The sequence below is a fragment of the Geotrypetes seraphini genome, chromosome 19 (assembly GCF_902459505.1).
Source record: "Geotrypetes seraphini chromosome 19, aGeoSer1.1, whole genome shotgun sequence".
Lineage (NCBI taxonomy): Eukaryota > Metazoa > Chordata > Amphibia > Gymnophiona > Dermophiidae > Geotrypetes > Geotrypetes seraphini.
The window spans coordinates 36,029,932-36,052,586 of NC_047102.1; the positions used below are offsets into that span (position 1 = coordinate 36,029,932).

The 22,655-nt window shown below is 43.4% G+C and overlaps 1 protein-coding gene across 1 annotated transcript in view; it reads left to right on the forward strand.

The window, feature by feature from the left end:
• CD81 (CD81 molecule) overlaps nt 1-22,655 on the forward strand; it is a 71,845-nt gene that overhangs the window by 13,721 nt on the left and 35,469 nt on the right. Inside the window, exon 2 of the mRNA XM_033928473.1 lies at nt 15,852-15,966. Coding sequence (XP_033784364.1) covers nt 15,852-15,966 — 115 coding nt within the window. The remainder of the gene's footprint in view (nt 1-15,851; nt 15,967-22,655) is intronic.

The following is a 22,655-nucleotide window of genomic DNA, read 5'->3' on the forward strand; positions in this document are numbered from 1 at the left end:
ACACTATCTTAAAAAAAACAAACAAACCCAAAACTTAGATTTTCAGCCAGGTCTACACATGAAAAACTTAAAATTCTGTCTTCTGTAGCTCACTCATCTTCATCATTTTGTTTGTTCATAATCTGGAAAGGAAAAATGAGCTTTTCCTGCCTTTTCGGGACCCAAAAGATTTCTTAGTTTGGGATAAATGAGTCCAAAGGAAGAGAATACTCTTTCTATGCCAGCAGAAGAAGCTACGGCTGCTAAAACTGAAATAGTTACTTCCACAATCTCTAGATTTCTTCTTCCACTTCTTCATTTCAAACAGGAAAGTGCAGCGCGTGGCTTCTTTCAAGCAGCCATTTTGGATCTCCACCTTCTTTGTTCATTTAATTTGCTAGTTCTTTGAAAGGGGCCACCTTTTCTTCTTAACGTTTTACTTGATTTCCGTACAGAATGGTTTGTTGCCCTTACACTAGCTCTCTTCAGTTTTGCCCACTGCATTCATCAAATTTCAGTTTGCGATTTGGGGGTGTTTTTCAAGACGAGCAAAACGCTTGCAAATCTTGCCTCGCAAACCGAGTGTTGACTCAATATGCGAGCCCCACCCTGAGAACCGGCATCGCCCGTCCAAACCCTTACCGCGATCGGGCACGCAGCACCAACTCGCAGGACGTGCCAGTGCCAAAAGAGCCTGCTGGTGATCTCTGCTGGGCCTTGAACATTTGCGCATGTTCAAGGCTGCCTGGCTCCCTCCTCTTATTTTATTTCAACTAAATCTTTAATTTTATTCAATTTTTCTAATTTTTAATATTCTAAACCGTCCAGATACATGTGATGTGATGGTCGATATATCAAGCCATAAATAAACTTGAAACTACAGCTGTACCTGTGTTAGGAATTGAGTGTGATTAGGTCTACCAACTGTTATTAAGAGTATTGATGATTTGTGAGATTCATTGATACGTCCAAGACCAGTGACCTGACTAGAAAGGGGATGTAAGTAAATGGGTTTCTCCTTCGCAGTTTCTCTGCAAAACTGTTCCATAAAAGCAGAGCAAGTGAGACATACCTACAGTGTTTAAAAAAACCTGTTTTATCTTGAAAGTCCAAGGTAGTGTGGTGTAAAATATTTATTCCGTTTCCTGTGGTGAGCTTGTGTTGGTGAATTACGGCATTGATTTCTTCCTGTTTGTCAGTGGATGCAGGCTGACATCCTCCCCTCGTCTGCTGTTGGTGGTTGTGTGGGTGTGTAAGCCGCACTGTTTGGAGGAGAAAGCTTATACTGTACCGTTACCTGACAACACCCCCGTGACTGATACATGATTACATTAAAATAAAAAGAATGGATGTTTTATCCTGGATACTGGTCCAAATATATCCAAACTGACATGGTGCAGAAAATGTAATAGGAGAGAAGCATTACTCTTTTTTTTTTTTTTTGGGGGGGGGGGAGGAAAACAGGAAGTTCACATTTTTCAGTGCTAGGATAGTTTGATTTTCTGTAAAGGCTTGACTTCCAGCACAGAGCTGTTTGACGCAGTGGGAGCAAGCTGCCACTCTGCCCCCCCCCCCAAAAAAAAAAAAAAAAAAATCTAGGTACAAAAAATCTAGGTAGATAACTTAACTGAAACTGTTAAGCAAATAGTTGTTAAGCCAAGTTCAAAATAATGTATTTTACCTGCTGGAACGTTCATTTTGTGCCCAGCTGCGGTAGGAGTTGGTGATTTCTTCTTTCAGTTTCAACAAGCGGGTGGAGGGAGTTGGCCAAGGTCTGCGCCTGCCTCACCTACATGCTGTAGCGGATGATTTTGTTAAGCACGAGGTTTGAGATGCTCAGCCTATTGTCAAATTGCCTTTGGGTATTCTTTAACAGGGTGCCATGGGTATGTGCCATCTTACAAAGACAAGTTGGCACATATTGTCTCTCAAATCTTAGTGTACGTGGCAGAGAGTGCATCTGGAATGGAAGTGGAAGCACTTAACATTTAATTTGAGTGGAGGAGTGGCTTAGCGGTTAGAGGAGCTGCCTCAGCACCCTGAGGTTGTAAGTTCAAATCCCACTACAGCTCCTTGTGACTCTGAGCAAGTGAAATCAGATTTTTTCAGCCGCTGAGCGGCACCGAGCAGGAACACGCTTTGGCACTGCTGCTCAGCACCGAGTGGCTTCCTGACTGGCTCCTGTGAGTTCTCGTGAGAATTCATGGAAGCCAATCAAGAAGCCACTCAGCACCGAGCAGGAGTGCCAAAGCGTGTTCCTGCTCGGTGCTGCTCAGCGGCTGAAGAAAACCAATCTCAAGGCAGCCACCACCTCCAGGGTTAGCAGGAGTGCAGAAAGCTCACTCTTGCCCGCTGCACCTCTGCATCAGGGATCGGCAGAGGAGGTACGAGGACAAGGAAGGGAGGGGGACGACAACAGGGTGCAGAACCTGACAGGGGAGGGAGAGAGGGAAGGGTGCTGAGTACAGAACCTGACAGGGGAGGGAGGGAAGGGGGCTGGGTGCAGAGCCTGACAGGACTGGGCACTTGAATATTATGCCGCCCGACTTATATTTGAGTCAACCATTTTTCCTCCTTTTTAGGGGGAAAATGGGAGTCTCGACTTGCATTCGGATCGACTTATGTTCGAGTATATATGGTATTTGAAATCTTTTTAGTTGGTTTCTGCTTTTGCACAATACCCTTGAAGGGTGAAGCTCTTGGTACTATTTTTTTAATGTCTGCATTAGCTGGTAGATGGACATAACTCGTTCGTTCTGTTCTGGCCTGGCCTGGCATGCCTAATGGAAAGAAAGTTATCAGGTAAGAAACCTAATTTTCCCTTATCCATTTCTGGCTGTAGAGGAAGAGGAGATAACTAGCCAGCTTTGATAACTGGATTCAGAGAGTTTTAAGAGGAGGACAGAAAAATGTGGCTTTGGGAGCTTGGAAATTAGGTGGGGCTTCATAGATTATGGGCAATTGGTAATTGAATGGAACTTATCGATGATGGGAGTGGGCACTTGGGGACTGTGTGGCAGTGATGGTAAACAACTACTGTGTTTCCCCCAAAATCAGACGCTGTCTTATATTAATTTTGGGCCCCAAAAAGGCACTAGGTCTTATTTTCGGGGATGTCTTATTTTTTTTCATGTCCAATGATCATTTCTCCCTTCCTCTCCTCCACCCCAATTCTTCCTATTTCTTTTCTCTCCCCCACATGTGCAGCATCTTTCTTCCCCTCCCACCCATCCCCTTGTGCAGAACCCTTGCAGCTTCTACCCCTCTCATGCCGCTGCGTACCCCCCGACCCTGCTGACCCTTTCATTTCTCCTTCCCGTCCAAACCCCGACCGTGATCCGAAATATCTGGAAACAAACTGCAACATCAACAGCACAGGCTGAATTTCAGCCTGCCCTTCTCACGTCCAGGCGTTCCTCTGCCGCATCACTGATGTCATCGGCAACGCGGCACGGAACGGCCAGGTGTGAGAGAGGCAGGCCGCGATTCAGCCTGTGCTGTCGACGCTTCCATTTGTTTCCAGGTATTTCATAACATAACATAAAAACTCACTTGTATACCGCAAATACCATTAAGTTCTATGCGGTTCACAGAGATTAGCAATACAAATGAATAAACATCCAGTGTCTTAACTTCCGAAAGATTCCATAAAAAGATGCGTCTTTAAAGCACGTTGAAATTGTTGATACGAGTTTGAAAGTTTCAGGTCGGGGTTCGGAGGGAGGGAGAGATGGAAAGGTCGGGGGGGGGAGCGCTGCTGCCGGCGACTAGGGCTTATTTTTGGGGGTAGGGCTTATATTAAGACCTACCCTGAAAATCATGCTAGGGCTTATTTTCGGGAAAACACGGTAGTAGGAGTTTGTGTTAGCATGTGTTAAATGGAATGGGGTACTTGAGGCAGAGGATGGGAAAGGGGGTGCTTGAAAAGGGCTGAAGTTCTAGGGACTGATTAGAAGACAGGAGAGGGGGGGGAAGTGAGACGGCAGAGAGAATTGGTTACCTAGGGGGGAGGAACGGTTGACGATGGAAATAGGTAAGTTAGGTAGGTAGGAGGTGAAGAAGGGAGATTGAAAACGAGGGGGAGGAGATGCAAAATCTAGCTGTGAATGGATAGAAATGAGACTTGGAGAAACAAAATTAATGCAAAAGATCCGTCGGAAATGACAGGAGGAATGGAAAATGGAAAGACTTTTTGGAAACGGATTTAGGAGACCCAACAAAAGAGAATGGAAAGATAACCAAGACTGCCATGACTAGGGAAAAAAATGCCCATGTAATGGTTAAAACAATATTTTCAGTTTTAAAGTGATTGGCGAAACATTAGCTTTGGGAATATGCATTTCTTACATCTTTGTATTTTGCATACAGCTCGGGGGGGGGGCATGGATTTGAATTTCCATTTTTTTCCACGTACTGCTTGCAGATTATGGTATTTCAGAGTTTCCATTTGTAACTCTCTATTGAAGAAGTCCCTTAGCCCCCTCCCCCCTTTATGAGGATGTGTTTGGCTTTTTTATTGTCAGCCCTGGTGGTATTAGCTCCGACGCTCATAGGTCAGAGCTAGTACCGCTGCGGCCAGCAATTTTTTTTTTTTTTTTTTTTAATTTAAAAAGCCTAATGTGGCTTCATAAAAGGGGTAGACGTTAAATTGATAATTGGTGAGGGTTGATTTGTATCTTGTTGATTTGTATCTTGTTTGTGTTCTTCGCTTGGCTTTTCTAATAGGAAATGTTTTAGTCGTCTGTATCTTCAGAGGTATTATTCTGGCTCTTTTTGTCCTGAAAGTGCTGCTGTGTCAGACAAATTATTTAACTAACAGGATCACCGAGTAGCTTATCTGCGGCCCTTTGTGTGTGAGATGACACCAGAATTTGAATGTATGAATTTTGGCATAAACAATGGGAAATGGATGGGTCAATAGGATCATGGCCTGAACAATTTCATGACTAACATAGCATCAGCAAATACAGTAGAACGCTTCAGTGCAGGGCTCCTTCCAACCCCAAAGGTAATCCACTGCCCAAAGTTTTGTTTAAACTACTATAGAAGGTGCACGGTGACAAAATTCATCACCGTTCCCGTCCCCGCGGATAACCACAGGAAATAATCCCATGTCATTCTGTAGTGTCTGTTTCAGCCTCGGTCCTTCTACACCAGCATTCTTCAAAGCAAAGCTTGCGGGTCAGTGGTTGGGGCCATTCATACTCTGATTCTTATGGGAGCCAAGGATAATGAAGCCATTGTGACATCACTGATGTGATTGGCTATTAGGCACTGGTGGAATGAGGCATTATGACATCACAATATCTGCTCTGGATACCAGAGACTGTCATTCTGTAGTGTCTGTTTCAACCTCGGTCCTTCTACACCAGCATTCTTCAGAGCAAAGCTTGCGGGTCAGTGGTTGGGGCCATTCATACTCTGATTCTTCCCTCTCTCCTTGAAGAATGGCATGAAGATGGTTTCCCGCGGTTATCCGCGGGGACGGGAACGGTGATGAATTTTGTCACCATGTCATTCTCTAGGTGAGATATCCTAGCTCTCTGCTGGGTAGAGTCCAGACCTGGTAAACATTTCTTGATGTTTACGAGTTTCGTGTGAATTTGGCAACTGTTCAACTGCATATTAAAAAAGACGAGTTCCAGATTTTTCATTGATGAGGTAAATGAAAATCTCAACCTCTGTGAAAAAATTATTATTATTATTTTTTTTTTTTTTTTTACAAATTCTCTTGAAATTGAAACTAATAAAGTTACTTTAGTGTGTTTTTCCCTTACATCATTTTTAACTGCAAAATGCCACAAAGTGTAGTATTTACTGTGTCACCCACAAGGAAATTGTCAGGTGTGTCACAACAGAAGAAAGGTTGAGAATCGAGGAGGTAACCTAAGGAACAACGTTTTTCTGCTCCTCTTCTGGCATCTTCTGTAATACAAATTTCAGATTTCCTTTTATGAAGCCGCGTTAGGCTTTTTTATCGCCGGCCACAACAATTCATTGGAATTCTATGAGCGTCTGAGCTTTTAGCCTTACCGGAAGGGGTGGGGTGTTGTAAGCTACTTATACTCTAAAATTCAGATTCATATTTGCAGTAGATCAGCCCTGACTTTGGATGTGCCTATTCTTTTCTGAGTGGAGGATATACAGGGGCCTGACTTCTTAATTTTACTGAAGTAATCAGTTACACTGTGCCATGGAACTGCTTCATGTTGGCTAGGCCAGTGTAATAACTTGTAAAAAAATAAAAAATAAAATCCATTAGTGTATGGAAATAAAAACGGCATTAAAAATCACCTTATTTAAATTTTTCTTCAATATAATAAGAAAAGTGAAGCAAAGATTTACAGTTTTATAATATAAGAGTTAAAAAAAAAAATACCAGTAAACTAGTAGTAGTTTAACACTGAAATGAAATTTATTTCCATTTTATCTTGAGGCTCTCTGGCTTGGAACCCCTGACTTGGGATACCCAATACTGGGAGTCCCTCAAACTAGTAAGCCCCTAAACCACCTGCCACCCCCTTTTCTTAACAGCACTAGTTAATCTGGACCTAAGGAAGACCTATCCTGAAAATTAGCCCTAGCATAATTTTTAAAGATGCTCCTAATATAAGCCCTACCCCAAAAATAAGTCCTAGTTAAGATCAACCACCAAAGGCCCCCCCCCCCCCTCCAAATGTTACTGACTCCATCCTTGACACTAGTGCTGCCTGATTTGCTGGAAAAAAATAGGACTCATCAGTTCAGCAACCCCACCACTGCTGTTTTAGGAGGCCTTTAGAGCAGAGGTCTATGTCAGTCTCACGGTGGGAGGGTCAATGGGGTTCTGCGCAGGGAGATGGGAGGGAGGGATAGAAAGATGCTGCACAAGGGGATGGGTGAGAGGGGAGGAAAAATGTTACACATGGAGGTGGGGGAGACAGGAAAGAGGAATAAATGGGGTGGAAAGGAAGGGAGAGATTATTGTACATGAAAAAAATAAGACAGCCCCGAAAATAAGCCCTAGTGTGTTTTTTTGGACCCCAAATTAATATAACACACTATCTTATTTTCAGAGAAACACGGTACTACTTATTTCTGTAGCGGTGTTAGACATATGCAGCAGCAGTAGTGCTGTCCGATTCACTGATTTGAATCGATTTCACTTCAGTGAATTGATTTCTTTTCTTAAAAAAATTGGATTCACTGATTCCTGAAATATTTCCATGTCTCCTACAGCAGCAGTAGCGGAGACCAGCGTTGAACAGGCTGCTCCTGGCCTGCCCCACTAGGGTGGCAGTTCAGCTACGATGATGCCAGCTGAACCAGTGTTAATGAACATCAAATTGTAAGGACGCAGAAGATTTGTGCTACGTAGTGTGGGGTGGGTTTTTTTTTGGTTTGTTTTTGTAGTGACCTCTGCAGTGCCGAATACATTGCCGATTGATGCTAGGTTATGTTTTTTTGGAAGAAGCTAGGGACATTTTCTTAAACTACTCGCGTTTCAGAAGTTTGCATCTCTACTAGGTTACAAGGCATTGTCTTAAATTTGTAATAGTAACTGAGCTGGGATTTTTGTTGAACTGGCGTTTTGACTATTACCGGTAGTTTTGGGGATATTATTGCTGAATTCACATTGGTTATTGTGTGACTTTACCATCCTGTTGCAAAGCAACATCTGGACTATTATGACTCAGGTCCTGGAAATCAGTGACTGGAATTGATTAAACTCTAGACAATTTGACATATGGTAATAAACCCCCCCCCCCCCCCCACTAGCAGTTTCCTTTCCTCTCTAGTTTTCATTAGTTCTAAAGCAGTGGCCTCAAACTTGAGACCCGACCGCCAGGTACTATTTTGAGGCCCTCGGTATGTTTATCATAATTACAAAAGTAAAATAAAACAGTTTCCTGATATGTCTCTTTCGCTATAAATTACAGTATTATTATTAAGACTTAGCCAAAAGGAAAGATTAATAAACTATAAAGAGTTTGGCCTCATTTTTTCTGAGGCCCTCCAAGTACCTACAAATCCAAAATGTGGCCCTGCAAAGGGTTTGCGTTTGAGACCACAGTTCCAAAGCCACCTCCACCCCCAGTCTCTGTATCTGCTCTCTGTCAATGAAAACAGCTGCTTCTAGAGTAGCATATTGTGAACCTAGGGATCCCCCTCATTCATGCTCGCTATGCAATAGTGAACAGCTCATTTTTACAGTCTCCTCTTCCTGTTTACTTATGACTGTTATAGTTCACTGGAAAGGATGTCACAAAGGCTACACCTACACTGTACAACAAAATGTAAAATCTTAGAAGCGCTGTAGGCTGCCTATAGCTTCTGGAAACTTCCTGCTCTCAAAAATTACATGTTTGCCATATTATGATGCATATATTTATAGACAGTGGAGTCATTGATATAATTACAGTACACAAGCACTCTTGTCATTTGTTGCTCAGATTTCCTGCTTTTTGTGTATTTGTTGCAACTTCAGCGTTGCTCTAGAGAAGATTCAGTAACTGGTGCAAGTGTTCTGTGTTCATCAGATGGTTGCAGTCTGGATTGATTCTGAAAGACTGTCCATGTGGTCCAGTTCCCTCTAGTGCAGTGGTCTCAAACTTGCGGCCCACCAGGTACTATTTTGAGGCCCTCGGTATGTTACCTTCCTTAGCAATAGCAGCAGATGAATCCAGAGACCAATGGGATAGCCCACATCTACCAGCAGGCGGAGATAGAGAAACTGATTAACAGGTGGTCCTATTGGCAGTAAAAAGGAGATCCCAATCGGGTTTTGTATGGTGACACAGTGGTGAATATTTGGTGGTGGTTATGGAAATTTCCTAGGAAGACATCACAGAGACGACTCTTAAGCACTAAAGAAAAGTGAGAGAGCAAAAGCTGAAACAGATAAGTGCACTTAATTCTCTTATGCTTTTTGAAATGAGTTGTGACCTTACAAGGGATACGGTGAACTACTGCGACGATTGAAAAGAGAGCACATGCATATGAGCTATGTTAGTAGCCATTTTCTCAGCACTTTACAACTGAAAAGAGTATATTATCAAAATACAAGTTTTATTATTTTTGCTTTGAAATGTTAGTAAAATGAGGAGCAATTAAATATTCTGGGAATCAGAGATTTGTAGTAAAAAGGAGTGCCAAAGTTCCAAAAATGGTATAATCGTGGCATAAATTTGCTGAGCAAGGCATTCCGGGTACGTTCTGCTGCTGCGTTAGGGCTTTAACGCACGGAATAGCGCACACTAGGCCTTAACGCCGGCATTGAGCTGGCGTTCTAGCCGCGTAGAGTGCAGTAATTTCCTGCATGCGCTAAAAACGCTAGCGTACCTTAGTAAAAGAAGCCCTATATTTTGTAACTAACTGCTGCTACAACTAATTATTTTTATAGTTCAATAAAACCAAAACTGAAGTTACGAAATACCAGTTGGAGCTGACTCGTACTTCATTACTAAGTGACCGCTCTGCCCCCCCTGAATTACATGATGAAAAAAACCAGTTTGGATCTTTGTGGCAGGCAAACGTACTCCACTCCAGATCGAGGTGATCGAACTCCAGCTGAATTTGTTTAGTAAGCTCCAGGGTTATCTATGAACTGAAATGCAACAGACTTCCTCAGTTCCGCAAAGGCTCTTAGTCTGCACGGTTTCCTGAAAGCAATCCAACAATAGGGTGGGCAAGGCTGGTACAATATTTGTTTGCCGTCTGTTCCCAGTTTCACTTACTTAAGATTTTCTGTTGCTCTACCCTTGCAGACATGCTGGAGAGGTTCTGCCAACAATGATGATCCTCTGATGGTAATCTCTGGAACTTCAGTGTTTCTCTCGATGCTACGCACATAACATAAGAACTGCCATCTCCGGAACAGACCCTGGGTCCATCAAGTCCGGTGATTCGCTCACGCGGAGGCCCAGCCAGGTATAACCTGGTGAAAACTTAGCCACCCGTATCCCTCTATGCGCCTTTTGAGGAGATGTGCATCTAACTTGCCCTTAAATCCTAGAACGGTGGTTTCCGCAGCAATCTCCACCAGGAGAGCGTTCCAGGTGTCCACCACTCGCTGTGTAAAGCAGAACTTTCTGGCATTTGTCCTGGGCTTGTCCCCTCTCAGCTTCAGTCCATGACCTCTTGTCCTAGTCACATTTGACATCGTAAATAACTTTTTGTCCTGCTCTATCTTGTCGATTCCTTTTATTATTTTAAAAGTCTCAATCAAATCCCCTCTCAGTCTCCTCTTCTCGAGGGAGAACAGTCCCAGTTTTCTAAGTCGTTCTTCGTAGCTCAGGTTCTCCGTGCTATATACTGAGCTTCTCTGATTCGATAAGCTAGTTACTGATTTCTGGCAGGGCTAATCGGATTTTGGCTATCGCACTGCAAAATGGATGGACCAGAATCTCGGATGATGATGGATTAAGCCTAGGTTAGGTCAGTAAAGTAAAACAAAAAATTGACCTCGGTGACTCCACAACAAAAGAGTGTGGAAAGTGATGTTCCGGATCGCTTAAACTCGCAAGAATGAGCTTTGCACTCACGCGGAATCACTGCAGGATTTGCTTATTAGGGTTGAGCCATAATCCATGAGCCTCTTTTCAGAACACATGGGACCCCTGAGGAAGACAATACTGTCGAAATACAGCCCATGTTGGGTCCTTTAATGTACAAAAAAAGCATTTGTAAAATTTCTACTCATTAAGCCATTAATTGTGCCAACAGTCTTTCTTACTGTGGTCATCATTTTGTCTGCAGTTATCGTCTCTCCAGTTCCGTTTCAGAACCAGATTGAGACAATGGGATCCTTCTTTTCTTGACATTGATAATGTAACCACAGAGCCAATGTGCAAAAGCAGCTTTTATAGCACTTATCTTCTCTTGTAATGCCTCGGTTTCCCTTTTCCAGAAGCAAGAGATTCCGAGAATCGAAACGAACTTAGCAGCACGTTCATTTGTTAAGTTATTCCTTTCTCTTGTATTGACGGAGCCAAAAGACTTCAGTTCCGTTCTCAAGAAGCTGCTTCTAATGGGCATTGAAATTTTTTCCCATTATGCGAGAGGAGACGCATTTCCTGCTGCCTGCCAAATGATGTTTGCAATATCTGTCGCGGCCCCTGCTTAATCATTGTTAGGGACATTCTTTGATTGTATAAAGAGCCAGTCCAGAGTTCATCTCGGGTCTGGGTTTAAAAGGTGTTCTCTTGCTTTCTATATCAGAGTGCAAGAAGAGGTAACAGTGAGTTACACAAGTTATTTCCCTGCCTGTCCCAGTCTGTTATAGTTAATTTAGTAGAGGGTGGTGGAAAAAAAAAAAAAAAACAACAACTCTCCAGTTTGCTAAATTCAGATTTATAAAAAATAATATAGTTTTCATTGTCCTTGGATTTAAGCAGGTTACAAAAATCACACTTGCAAAACGTCAGCATAAAATTATAGTGTAACACACAGAATACAACTAGGAATGTTTTTAATAATTTAAAACATTGAAGGACAATGTTTACTAAAGCTAAGCTGTTAGTTGATGGTAGCCTTAAAGTTCACTCTTTCTTCTGTGCATCTCTCTCCTACCTGTCTTCTTTGCATTCACACTTCTCCCTCCGAATCCGTGGTTTCAGCATCCGCGGATTCGGTTATTTGCGATTTTTTTTTTTTGGTGTTCAGATCCCTGTAAATTAGTTCATATTGAGTTTGTAGGAGGTGAATCCTCTACAGCACTGTTCTTCAACCACCGGTCTGCAGACCGGTGCCGGTCCGCAGGAAATTTCTGCCGGTCCGCGCAGGGCCGGCAAGATAGACGAGTTATTTTCAGCTGGGCCAGAGATATCATGGGGAGCCTCCGACAGTGACTTTCTCCCCTCTCAGCAGCCCCCCTTTTTACCAGAGCAGGGATTCAGGAAGGCAGCCTTGGGGCTTTTGCTGACTCGCGGCCGCCTCTGATGATGCAACTTCCTCTTTCCTCAGAGGCGGCGCAACCCAACAAAGGACCTGAGGCTGCCTTCCTGAATCGCTGCGCTGGCAAGTAAGGAGAGCTGCTGGGAGGGGAGAAAGCCATTGTTGGAGGCTGGGAAGCTGCTGGGAAAGGGGAAAAGGGACAGCTGCTATTGGACCTGAAGGGAAGATGAAGGAGAGATGCTGCTGGGAGGGGAGGAAGGGAAGAGAGTTACTGCTGGACAGGAGGGAATGGAGAAGGAAAAAAGGAAGGAAACAGCTGGCAGGGAGATTAGAGGAGGGGAAGGGGAGAGAAAAGCATGAGAAAATAGAGAAATTGATGATGAGAAGGGGTCAGCAGAGAGGGACAACGATGCTAGATCTAGTGTAGGAGAGATAAAAATGAAGAGAGTAGTGAAGCTGGAATGAATCATGTAAAAAGGAGAGAGGGGGCACAGGCTGGATGGAAAGGGGAGAGGGGCATAGAAAGAAGACAGATACCATATGGAAGGGGAAGAGGACAGACAGTGGATGGAAGGGGCAGATGCTGGATTGAAGAGACAGAGAAGGCAGACACTGGAGGGAAAAGAGTGAAAAAAAGATGAAAGCAGAAACCAGAGACGACAAAAGGTAGAAAAAAATAATTTTATTTCTATTTTGTGATTAGAATATATCAGATTTGAAATATATATCCTGCTAGAGCTGGTGTTAGACATAACTGGGGCTGCAAAGCCCAGGAAGTGCTTCTTTAGCTTCCAGCTGGCTTAGGGCCTCTCTGACCAGGGGGCAGTTGCCCTAGTTGCACTCCCCTAAAATTATTCCTGTCATGTGTTACTTCAGTATTCTGTTAGCATGATATTTCTGTGTAGCATTCTGTCATAATTTGGCTTGTTCAGTTTTCTTGATAGTAGAGGGGATATATGTGAAGGGGAGGGGAGACGGGTTTTATGATCCTTGCTCTGTATTATTTGTATTTATAAAATGACAATTGTACAGAGTATTGTTTCTTTTTATACTTTAATAAAATACATTCAATATAAAATCATAACTGAGGCTTGTGTGGATGGGATCAGATGATTTGCGGGGACTGAGCTCGCGGAGATGGGGCGGAAACAGGGTTTTTAAATTTTAGTCCTAGTAGTTTATCGGTCCACAAAATAATTCTTTTATTTCTGCCGGTCCACGGGTGTAAAAAGGTTGAATAACACTGCTCTACAGGGTACTTAGGAACTTAGGATGGTAGGGAATCTCTTCTACCTGTGAATGGTGGAACAAGTCTATGAAAATGTTAACTTAAAAACCAAAACAAACAACAAACCCCACCACAAAAGTCAGAGAGGGGAAAATGTCACGTGCTACTCACATATCTTAGTATTTGTATAAAGTATTTATGGATAATTTCTAATACTGGACAGACCAAACTCTCTTTTTATCTGTCAGCATGGTCTCTGATAGTTTGATTCCAGAACTGCAAAGTAGCAATATAGTTTTTGTTTTGTTTGAATAAAAATAATTTTAGCCTCCAAGTTGAGTGGTTATGAAGGACCACTTTTAAAATGTATTTATTCTGAACTTGCTATCGCACTTCAGCTGTCAAGCAGATCAAGTCTGTTTTACAAAACTGAAACAAATTTGTGGAAAGGAACTCCAGTTGATAATAGCAAAGGCTCACAGGCACACAAGAACCCAAACTCGGGACAGGCAGCGTGGCAACCAGCCTACTGCCTGCTCGGAAATTGAAGGAACCGAAGGCTTGTTGAAAAAGCCAAGTTTGTAATATCTCTTTGAATGAGTTGGTTGTGCATTTGCTGTGCAATGATAGGGGCTGCAAAGAAGGCAATGTTATAGCAGGAATATAGATGCTACCCCCCACCCCTATCTGTATGGAGATATGATAGAGAGATTTTTAAATATCTCCATGGCGCTAATGTACAGGAGGTGAGTCTTTTTCAAACGAAGGAAAACTCCGGAAGGAAAGGGCATAGGATGAAGTTAAGAGGTGATAAGCTCAGGAGGAATCTAAAGAAATATTGTATTTTTTGCTCCATAAGACGCACTTTTTTCCCCTAAGAAAGTGGGTGGAAAAAAGGGTGTGTCCTATGGTGCGAATACCCAACCCCTCTCCCCCCCATTACCTTATTTAGACTGCCGCCTACCCCTTGCCTGCTGCTGCTACTGGTTACTCGCTGCTGCCGCAAGTAGAGAAAGGGGAAGGCCAGGAGGGTGCAGCTAGCACGGACCTTCTCTCGGACATTAGAATTGACATCAGGGTAAGGCTTCTGGGCCGGCAGCGTGCAATTGCTGCACCCGCCTGGCCCTTCCCAGCAATTTGTTCTGTTGGGAGGGAGTGAAGCACTGCCGGCTCCCCATTCGTCCCTTGCTCGCGGGCCGCAGCAAGGCTATGGCTTCCGGTGCCACGCTGACATGTTCGACCTGCTGCTGAGCCAGGAGTCCTTCCCCCCCCCCCCCCCCCGCCCCGCCGCTGCTGATTTGTCGACGTGTCCTCACAGCAAAAGCAGCGGGAGGTAATTAAATCCAGCAGGTAGGCAGGCTTGGAGGGAGGTGGAAGAGGACAAAGGCTGGAAGGCAGTGAGGGGAACATAGAAGGGAGAGAGGAAGGGACAATTGTTGGGCCTGAGGAAGGAAAGAAAGAGAAAGAAATAACCTGACAATAAAGGTAGGCAAAATGATTTTATTTTCAATTTAGTGATTAAAATGTCTCAATTTTGAGAATTTATATCTGCTGTCTACATTTTGCACTAAATTTTCTATAGTTGTTACTGAGGTGACATTGCATATTTTAAAAAAATCATCTGCCTTGACATCTGTGCCCTGTCCTGTCTACCACTAGACCACCAGAGGGTGGGTTGGATGCAGAGCTTGGCAGGGAGAATTTGGTTCAGAATGGGTTTTTTCTTGTTTTCTTCCTCTAAATCTAGGGTGCGTCTTATGGCGCAAAAAATGTGGTACCTTTTTACAGAAAGGGTGGTAGATGCATAAAATAATCTGATGGAGGTGGAAATGGAGACTGTATCTGAATTCAAGATAGTGTGGGACAGGCATGTGGGATCTCTTAGGGAGAGGAGATAGCGGATGTTGTGGATGGGCAGACTGGATGAGCCATTTGGCCTTCATCTGTCGTCATGCTTCTAAATCTCTCCTATATATAATTGCTTTGGGTATCTTGAAAACTAGACTGACTGGGTGTGTATTAGGAGTAGCCTGAGAAACACTGGAGTAGCAGTTCACAGTACAATGATGATTACTGTTGTGTTAAGCCTCATGGGAGAGTTATAAGAATGAAACCTTTCCTATGATTTCATCATAAGCCATTTAAACTTGTAGTTTGCAAATTAAACCTTGATACATAAGCCTAAAACCATTTTGAACAAAGTGCTTTTTTGACTGAGACAAAAATTGAACTGTTCTAGCCTTTTAAGTTAAGGACCAAGGGAGCTGGGTTCAGGTCCTACTTCAGCTGGGAGTCTTGGCAGCCATTTTCAGCGCAGAGAGAGCATGGGCAAGAGTGAGTGAGAATAACTTCTGCCCCAATGCCCTGCTAGACCACCAAGAAAGCATGGAGGTCCTACTGCTGGGTCTGGAAGAGGGGTGGACCGTGCCTCTTTGGAATGCAGTGAAGAGGGAAGGAGGGGTGCGCTGAGAGCCGGGAAACTGCCAGTGCGGATCACCACCAGAAGGGAGGGTGGGTAGGAATGTTTGGGGGATGTAGGGTAGAAATTGTACAATATAAACCCTCTTGTTTATTTTCGAATTACTATTTTTCTCCTAAAAAGGGAGGGTAAAAATGGTATCGGTTTATAATCAGATGGGTTTATATTCAAGTATACAGTATATGGTAGTTTTGAGTGAGATTTGCAGAGTTAACGAATGATCCTTACACTAAATTTAACCAGCTAATATCTCTGAGGGTGAGCAATTTTGTGACTCTTCTGTTTCCTCAGTTGGCAGGAGGAGTGATTCTCGGGGTAGCCCTATGGCTTCGTCATGATCCTCAGACCACTGGCATTCTGTACCTGGAGATGGATGATAAACAAGCTCCCAACACCTTCTTCACTGGTAAGTAACGCCAGTTACAGACTCGGGGCTCCTTTTCACTTTTGTCAACTTGCATGGCTTCTTGTACATCTCAAGTCTTTTCCAGTTTGCGTTTCCCTATGCCAAACTCTCCTCAGATATGACAGCATCGTAAAGGCTTCTGAGACTCCTAGTTTCTAATAACTTGAGGCTTTTGTGACCTTTTGCTCTGATTTTAATAAAAAGGTGCTGGATGTGTACTACTACAAAGAAAGCCCTCTTTTGCTTGGAAATAAACCCACTTACCCAAGGGCTGGTTTTATTATAAAGAGATTCTTGAGCAAAGGTTTAAATTTTGACTAATTCAACATTAACTTCAAATAAATCAATTTACTGTTTATACAGATATTGGTTCTCTAAGTGGTATTATAAGTAAGGCTGCAGGAAGATTAAAAATTTTAATCACAATTAAATCATGCTGTGTGTTTGCAATTAATCATAATGAATATGTAAAACTTTTTTGTGTATTCTCTTTTTAAAAAAAAACCAAAAAAACCAACTTTCCTGAAATCTACTACCGTGTTTCCCCGAAAATAAGACCTACCCTGAAAATAAGCCCTAGTCCCGGGATTCGCCGGCAACTCTTCAAAGTGCCACCCAAACTGTGCAGCCGAACCCCTGTTGACCCTCCATCTTTCCCTCCCCGCTGACTGCGAGCGAGCCCTACCTTCAACCGAAGCAGCCTCGGGCCGGCAGCCCTCTAAACAGGCTGCTTGGCCTTGTTCGTCGGGGATTTCACTCTGCTGCGTTACTAATCAGCCCGACGCTGCTTTGGATGAAGCTAGGGCTCGCACACTTGCGGTCGGCGGGGAGGGAAGGATGGAGGGTCTGCGAGGGTTTGGCTGCGTGGTGGGGGCAGGGGGTGCTCAAATGTTCTGCACAAGGGATGGGGAGGGGGAGAAGGATAGAAGCTGGGCAAAATTCAGCTGCAGAGGGGGAGGGGAGGAAAGATGCTGCACGTGTGGGGGAGAGAAAGGAAAGAGGAAGAGTTGGGGTGAAGGAGAGGGAAGAAGAGATGATCATTTGCATACCCCGAAAATAAGACCTAGTGCCTTTTTTCGGGCCCCAAATGAATATAAGACACTTTCTTATTTTCAGGGAAACACGGTCCTACTAATATTTCTATAGCACTTCTTGGCTTATGCAGTGCTGTACACACATGCAGGTACCTGTCCCTATCGTGGGTTCACAATCTAAAGTTTTTTTGTACCTCGGGCAATGGAGGGTTAATTGACTTGACCAAGATCCCAAGGAGCTGCAGTGGGAATTGAACCCCGTTTACCAGGCTGAAATCCCACTGCACTAATCATTAAGATTACGCCACTCCTTTAGTTTTCAACTGGGCCCCAGAGACACAGGAAGATGAAATGGCTTGCTTCTAGTCACACTTGGGTCATGAACACAGGACTGCCACTGAATTTCCATCCAAAACATAAACCAGGAAACTTCTTACTCCAATACTGATTTCTGTCAAGAGAAAGCACTAGTTCATAATTTTGGACGTTTCATAAGCGACGGCAGCTTCTCTAGCACATGTCTTTTTAAATAATACTAGAATAAGTAGCAGAAATCATGCCTACCTTACAGATGTAGGACATTTACATCTGCCTCATTAGATTATTTAAGTATTAATTATTATAAACGATATTGCTGAAGGGTCGTCGGGTAAGATTTGCCTCTTTGCGGATGATACCAAAGTCTGCAATAAAGTGTGAACAACATGAAGAAGGACCTGGTGAAGCTTGAAGATTGGTCTGAAATTTGGCAGCTAAAATTGAATGCTAAGAAATGCAAGGTCATGCATTTGGGCTGCAAAAACCAGAGGGAACGGTACAGATTAGGGGGTGAAGAACTTATGTGTACGTCAGAAGAGCGGGACTTGGGTGTGATTGTATGTGATAATGTTAAGGTGGCCAAACAGGTTGAAAAGGTGATGGCGAAAGCTAGAAGGATGCTAGATTGTATAGGGAGAGGCTTGGCCAGTAGGAAAAAGGAGGTATTGATGCCTCTGTATAAGACTCTGGTGAGACCTCATTTAGAATATTGTGTACAATTCTGGATGCCGCACCTTCAAACAGAGTCTGTCTAGAGGAAGGCTACTAAAATGGTGTGTGGTCTTTGTGATAAGGCATATGGGGACAGACATAAAGATCTCAATCCGTATACTTTGGAGGAAAGGTGGGAGAGGGGAGATATGATAGAGACGTTTAAATACCTACATAATGTAAGTGCACATGAGTCGAGTCAAGTTTCAAGTTTATTTAAAATTTCTTATACCGCTCAATCAAACTTCTGAGCAGTGTACAATAAAAATACAGCTTTTGTCATATAAAATAGGGGTAAGCACTTAACTAATAAAATCTACATAAGTTCAAACAATGACAAACAGAAACAAATGGGAAAAGAGGAGGAACTACAATATTTTTAAAAGAGAACAATTAAAGAAAAAGCAAGAGGGAGGAAAGGAAAATGCCTTCAGTCGGCATGTGTTTAGCCTCTTTAATTTGAAAGGAAACTAGTGAGAGGGCATAGGATGAAGTTAAGAGGTGATAGGTTCCGGAGTAATCTAAGGAAATACTTCTTTACAGAAAGGGTGGTAGATATATGGAACAGTCTCCCAGAAGAGGTGGTGGAGACAGACCGGGTCTGAATTCAAAAGGGCCTGGGATAGACACGTGGGATCTCTCGGAGAGAGCAAGAGATAATGGTTTCTGTGGATGGGCAGACTAGATGGGCCTTTCGGCCTTTATCTGCCATCATGTTTCTATGTGTGTATGTTAGCCTAGTTTATAATCTACACATATACTTGTGAACTCTGTCCAGATTGCCCATACACAGCTACCAGCAAAGTGCATGTGATCGCTTTGACGCAGGAACTATTACATCAGTCAAAATTTTATATGTGTGAGAGACCACAAACATTTGAAAATGACATTTAAAATCGCCCCTTTTATGCAGATTCTAAATGCAACTCTTTGCTAGTTCCCTCTGCTGCATCATTGACGTCACTGATGACATGGCAGAGGGAAGCCCTGCAGGCCAGAAGCTGCCTGTTCACAGCACTGCTTTTGCTGGCCGGCCACCATTGCTACTTTTTGGGTGGCCTAAAGGTACGTCGGATCTCATGGTAGTAGTGGTGGGGTTGGTCGGGAGGTGCTGGTAGGGAGGGACGGAAAGCTGCTGAGAGGGAGAAATCGTGCATGTGGTGGAGAGAAGGGAGAAATGCTAGTATGTAGGTGGAGGGCAGGGAGAGATAGTGCATGGGGAGAGAGAAAGAAATGTTGTACATGATAATGGAGAGGAGAAAGGGAGAGATACTGCATGGAAGGGAATAGAGAGGTTTGATCCAGGGCACAAGGCAAGATGAGAGGCATAGAGAGGTTTGATCCAGGGCACAAGGCAGAGTGAGATGGTAGACAGTGGGAAAGAAACAAAAATATTGAATATGGCAGTGGAAGGGAAGGTACAGAGATGGAAGATGGATGGTGAGCATGAAGAAAAAGAAGTCAAATGGGCAAGAGACCCTGGAGAGCGAGTCAAACGGAAACCAGAGGCTGGGATCAACACGATTGATAATAAAATGACCACACAACAAAAGGTAGAAAAAAATAAATTTATTTTCTAATTTTGTGATTAGAATTTGTCAGATTTCGAAATATGTATCCTGCCAGAACTGGTGTTAGGTCCTAGCTCACACTTGCTGTCTAACAGTCGAACAGCTCTGGTCTCCAGGTCTTCCCTATCTGTGGTGTTGGTCTCCATTGTTAACTTATGACTTTTTAAAAATGTTTTTGAATTTTGTTAATTTTTTTCAGCGATTTCTCCTCTCCCCCCCCCCCACCCCTGTTGTAGTTTGGACTCTTCCTATGGACGTTTTTGCTTTAGAGCCATCCAGTTCAAAGTTGCTAGTAAGCCATGTCAGTTTAAAAGCAAAAATAGCGGGTTTTCCACCTCAATCCCTGAAGAAAGTATTGAAAGGTGATACATGTCTGAGGGAGTGCAGTTGCCAAGCTAAGTAGCCTTTGAAGCCTTTAAAGCTAAAACTATTTCTAATACTAAGATGAAAACTGTTTACTATGTTTTGATAATATTTTATGACTTCATAAATACAAACATGAATAGAATAAGTGGAATCAATGACGTTTACCCCAGCTAAGGTTTTACTACCTGAGGATTTCTGAAGATTCATTCTTTCACTGGATTAAGCTGTGTACCTTACTGCCTCTTAAGTGGTTTGAATTTATCATATGATTGCCAGATACTTGAGTGACAGTGATTTGCCTGGAGAGAAACAAGAGGAAGTTAATACAATATCTGTTGCATTTATTTTATTAAAAATTGTGCTGCAAATGATCTGTTACTGGTAGCATATTATTCTTGATTTAATTATCCACGGTTCCTATGGGGAATACAATTAAAATTCCTATAATTCTAGCAGACCTCCTAGCAAAGAAACACACATTGAATCTACTGTGTAACTTAAGAGGGCAGAGCATCAGAGGGAAGCGATTAAAAATGGCTCTTTGTGTGTTTAATGTGTTGGGAACTTGCCTTCTCTTATTACTCTGCGGTGACACAGTTGGTCTCGTAGAAATTTCATGCCTGTGATAATATCAGAAGCAAGGTTAACCTCTATTGCAGTAGACTGAGCCTTTACAAAACAAATGAAGGAGGACTGAGTTTTTGAAAACAGCTACAGTTGTGAGATTCACAGCTTCCCGTGGTGAGTGACGAAGAATCTGGGTAAAATAACACATTTTTAATGCTTGAGTCAAGCTGAAAGCAAAGTTAAAAAAAGGAATCTTTCCTTTTTAATTTACTGGCTCCTTTCGGGTAATAGCCACTGTCAGTGTGCTGGTTGTGAGGGCAATTGAGCTGCGACATGTCACTTGCTGGGAAGTGCACAACATTAACACACAAAAAATGGCACTAAGGGCTAGATTCACTAAAGTCAGCGATCGTTACTAAATGGCCCACCGCGTGTTTTTCCCCTCTGGCCCATTTTCTGATCCGGCCATGCAAAACAGCCAAGCCCCAATGACCCCCGACAATTGTGTCATCCCCCCCCCCCCAAACACAATTGTGGCAATCCACCCAAACCTAAAACAAATGGCAGGAGGGATGCCCACTCCCTCCTGCCCCGAAGGCACCCATTTGTTTTGGCCAATCAGGGTCTTCCTTAGGCTTCTTCCTAAGTCAGACGCCTCAAGTACCGGGGAGGAGCTTAAGGCCCAATGTTATCGTGGAGGAGCTGGAGCAGGAGGTGTTTTCAGTACCTCCTGCTCGCAAGTTAAAGGGAGGGGGGCCTCTGGTGGCAGGAAGGAGTGGGCATCCCTTCTGCCTTTTTCTTTGAGGGAAGGGGGAGGTATTTGCGGGCAGGAGAGAGTGGGCATCCTTCCTGCTGTTTGGGGGGTTGGGAGCGGGCGAGGGCCTACGGGGGCAGGAGGGATGCCCACTTCCTCCTGCCTTTTTCTTCAGGGTGGAGGGGGAGGCTCTTCATGGCAAGAGGGAGTGGAGATCCCTCCTGCCATCTTTTTGGAGTTGAGTGTGGGGGTGGACGATGGCTCGGGAATGCTAGCAGCATTCCATGTCACCGATCCAAGGCAAGCAGTGGCTTCCCCTATGTCTATCTCAATTGTTCTTGATAAAGTGTTTTTCTGTGTCTTTTTGCAGATGCATCTTTTAGGCATGTTCTTATCAGAAGTGGCCTGATAATAGGACTGATAATAGGGGAGTATGGTAGCGTGGCTGGTGGCCAGCTGCAAAGCCTCACTGAAACAGCCAGACAAGGTATAAAAGTAGAAAAATCCATTTTATTATACCAAAACCTGTTGCTTCACAGCCTTCTTGTTTGGAAATAGTGCAGAAAAAAATTCATATTTACTGTTCTTAAGTTTGGAGAACGGCTTTTATCACCACAGTCGGCCAGTATTTTAGGATATTACTACTACTATTCTTTCTAGAGCGCTACCAGACGTACCCAGCACTATACAGAGTCACGACGGAGACAGTCCCTGCTCAAAAGAGCTTACAAATTGCAGCTACTGATGGTTGTAAAGCAAACGCAGGCTTGCTGTCTACACAAAATTGTTTTGTGACACACTTCCCGCATCTTGGGGACAAGCCAGTGTGTCCTGATACCCTGACTGAGAACCCAAGTCTTAAGGTAATCTCAAAAAAATCCTGTGATTTTTAAAAACAAAAAAACAAGAAGGAAAAAGGTTGGTGGAGATCTTCAGAAATTGGAGCTTTTAATGGTAAGCAAATCAATGCCATGAAGAAACTCCCAGGTCTGCTGCCTCTTATGAAATGTCTTTTTTTTTTATTTATTTTTTTTTAAGTGTGCAATGCTCTGGTTCAAATTCATCTCGAACAACACTGTCGCTCCAAATGGAGTGTGAGTTGTAAATCCATTGCTCTGTTGCTGTCATAATTGTTTGGATTTTAACTGCTTCAGGGGGATCAGGGTGCTTGTCTCCTATGGAAAACAGAAAATAATTCATACTCCCCGCACCATGACCTTTCTAAGGGTACCCCAAAGGGGAAAGCTGATAGCTTACCCTCTAGTGTCCTGTTTCTCAGCCCTTAGTCTGTGTTCTGACTATATTGGAAACTCATGGACCCCAATGCTGAAAAGCTTACCGTGCAAGTAAGACTGGTTGTAGCTAGAG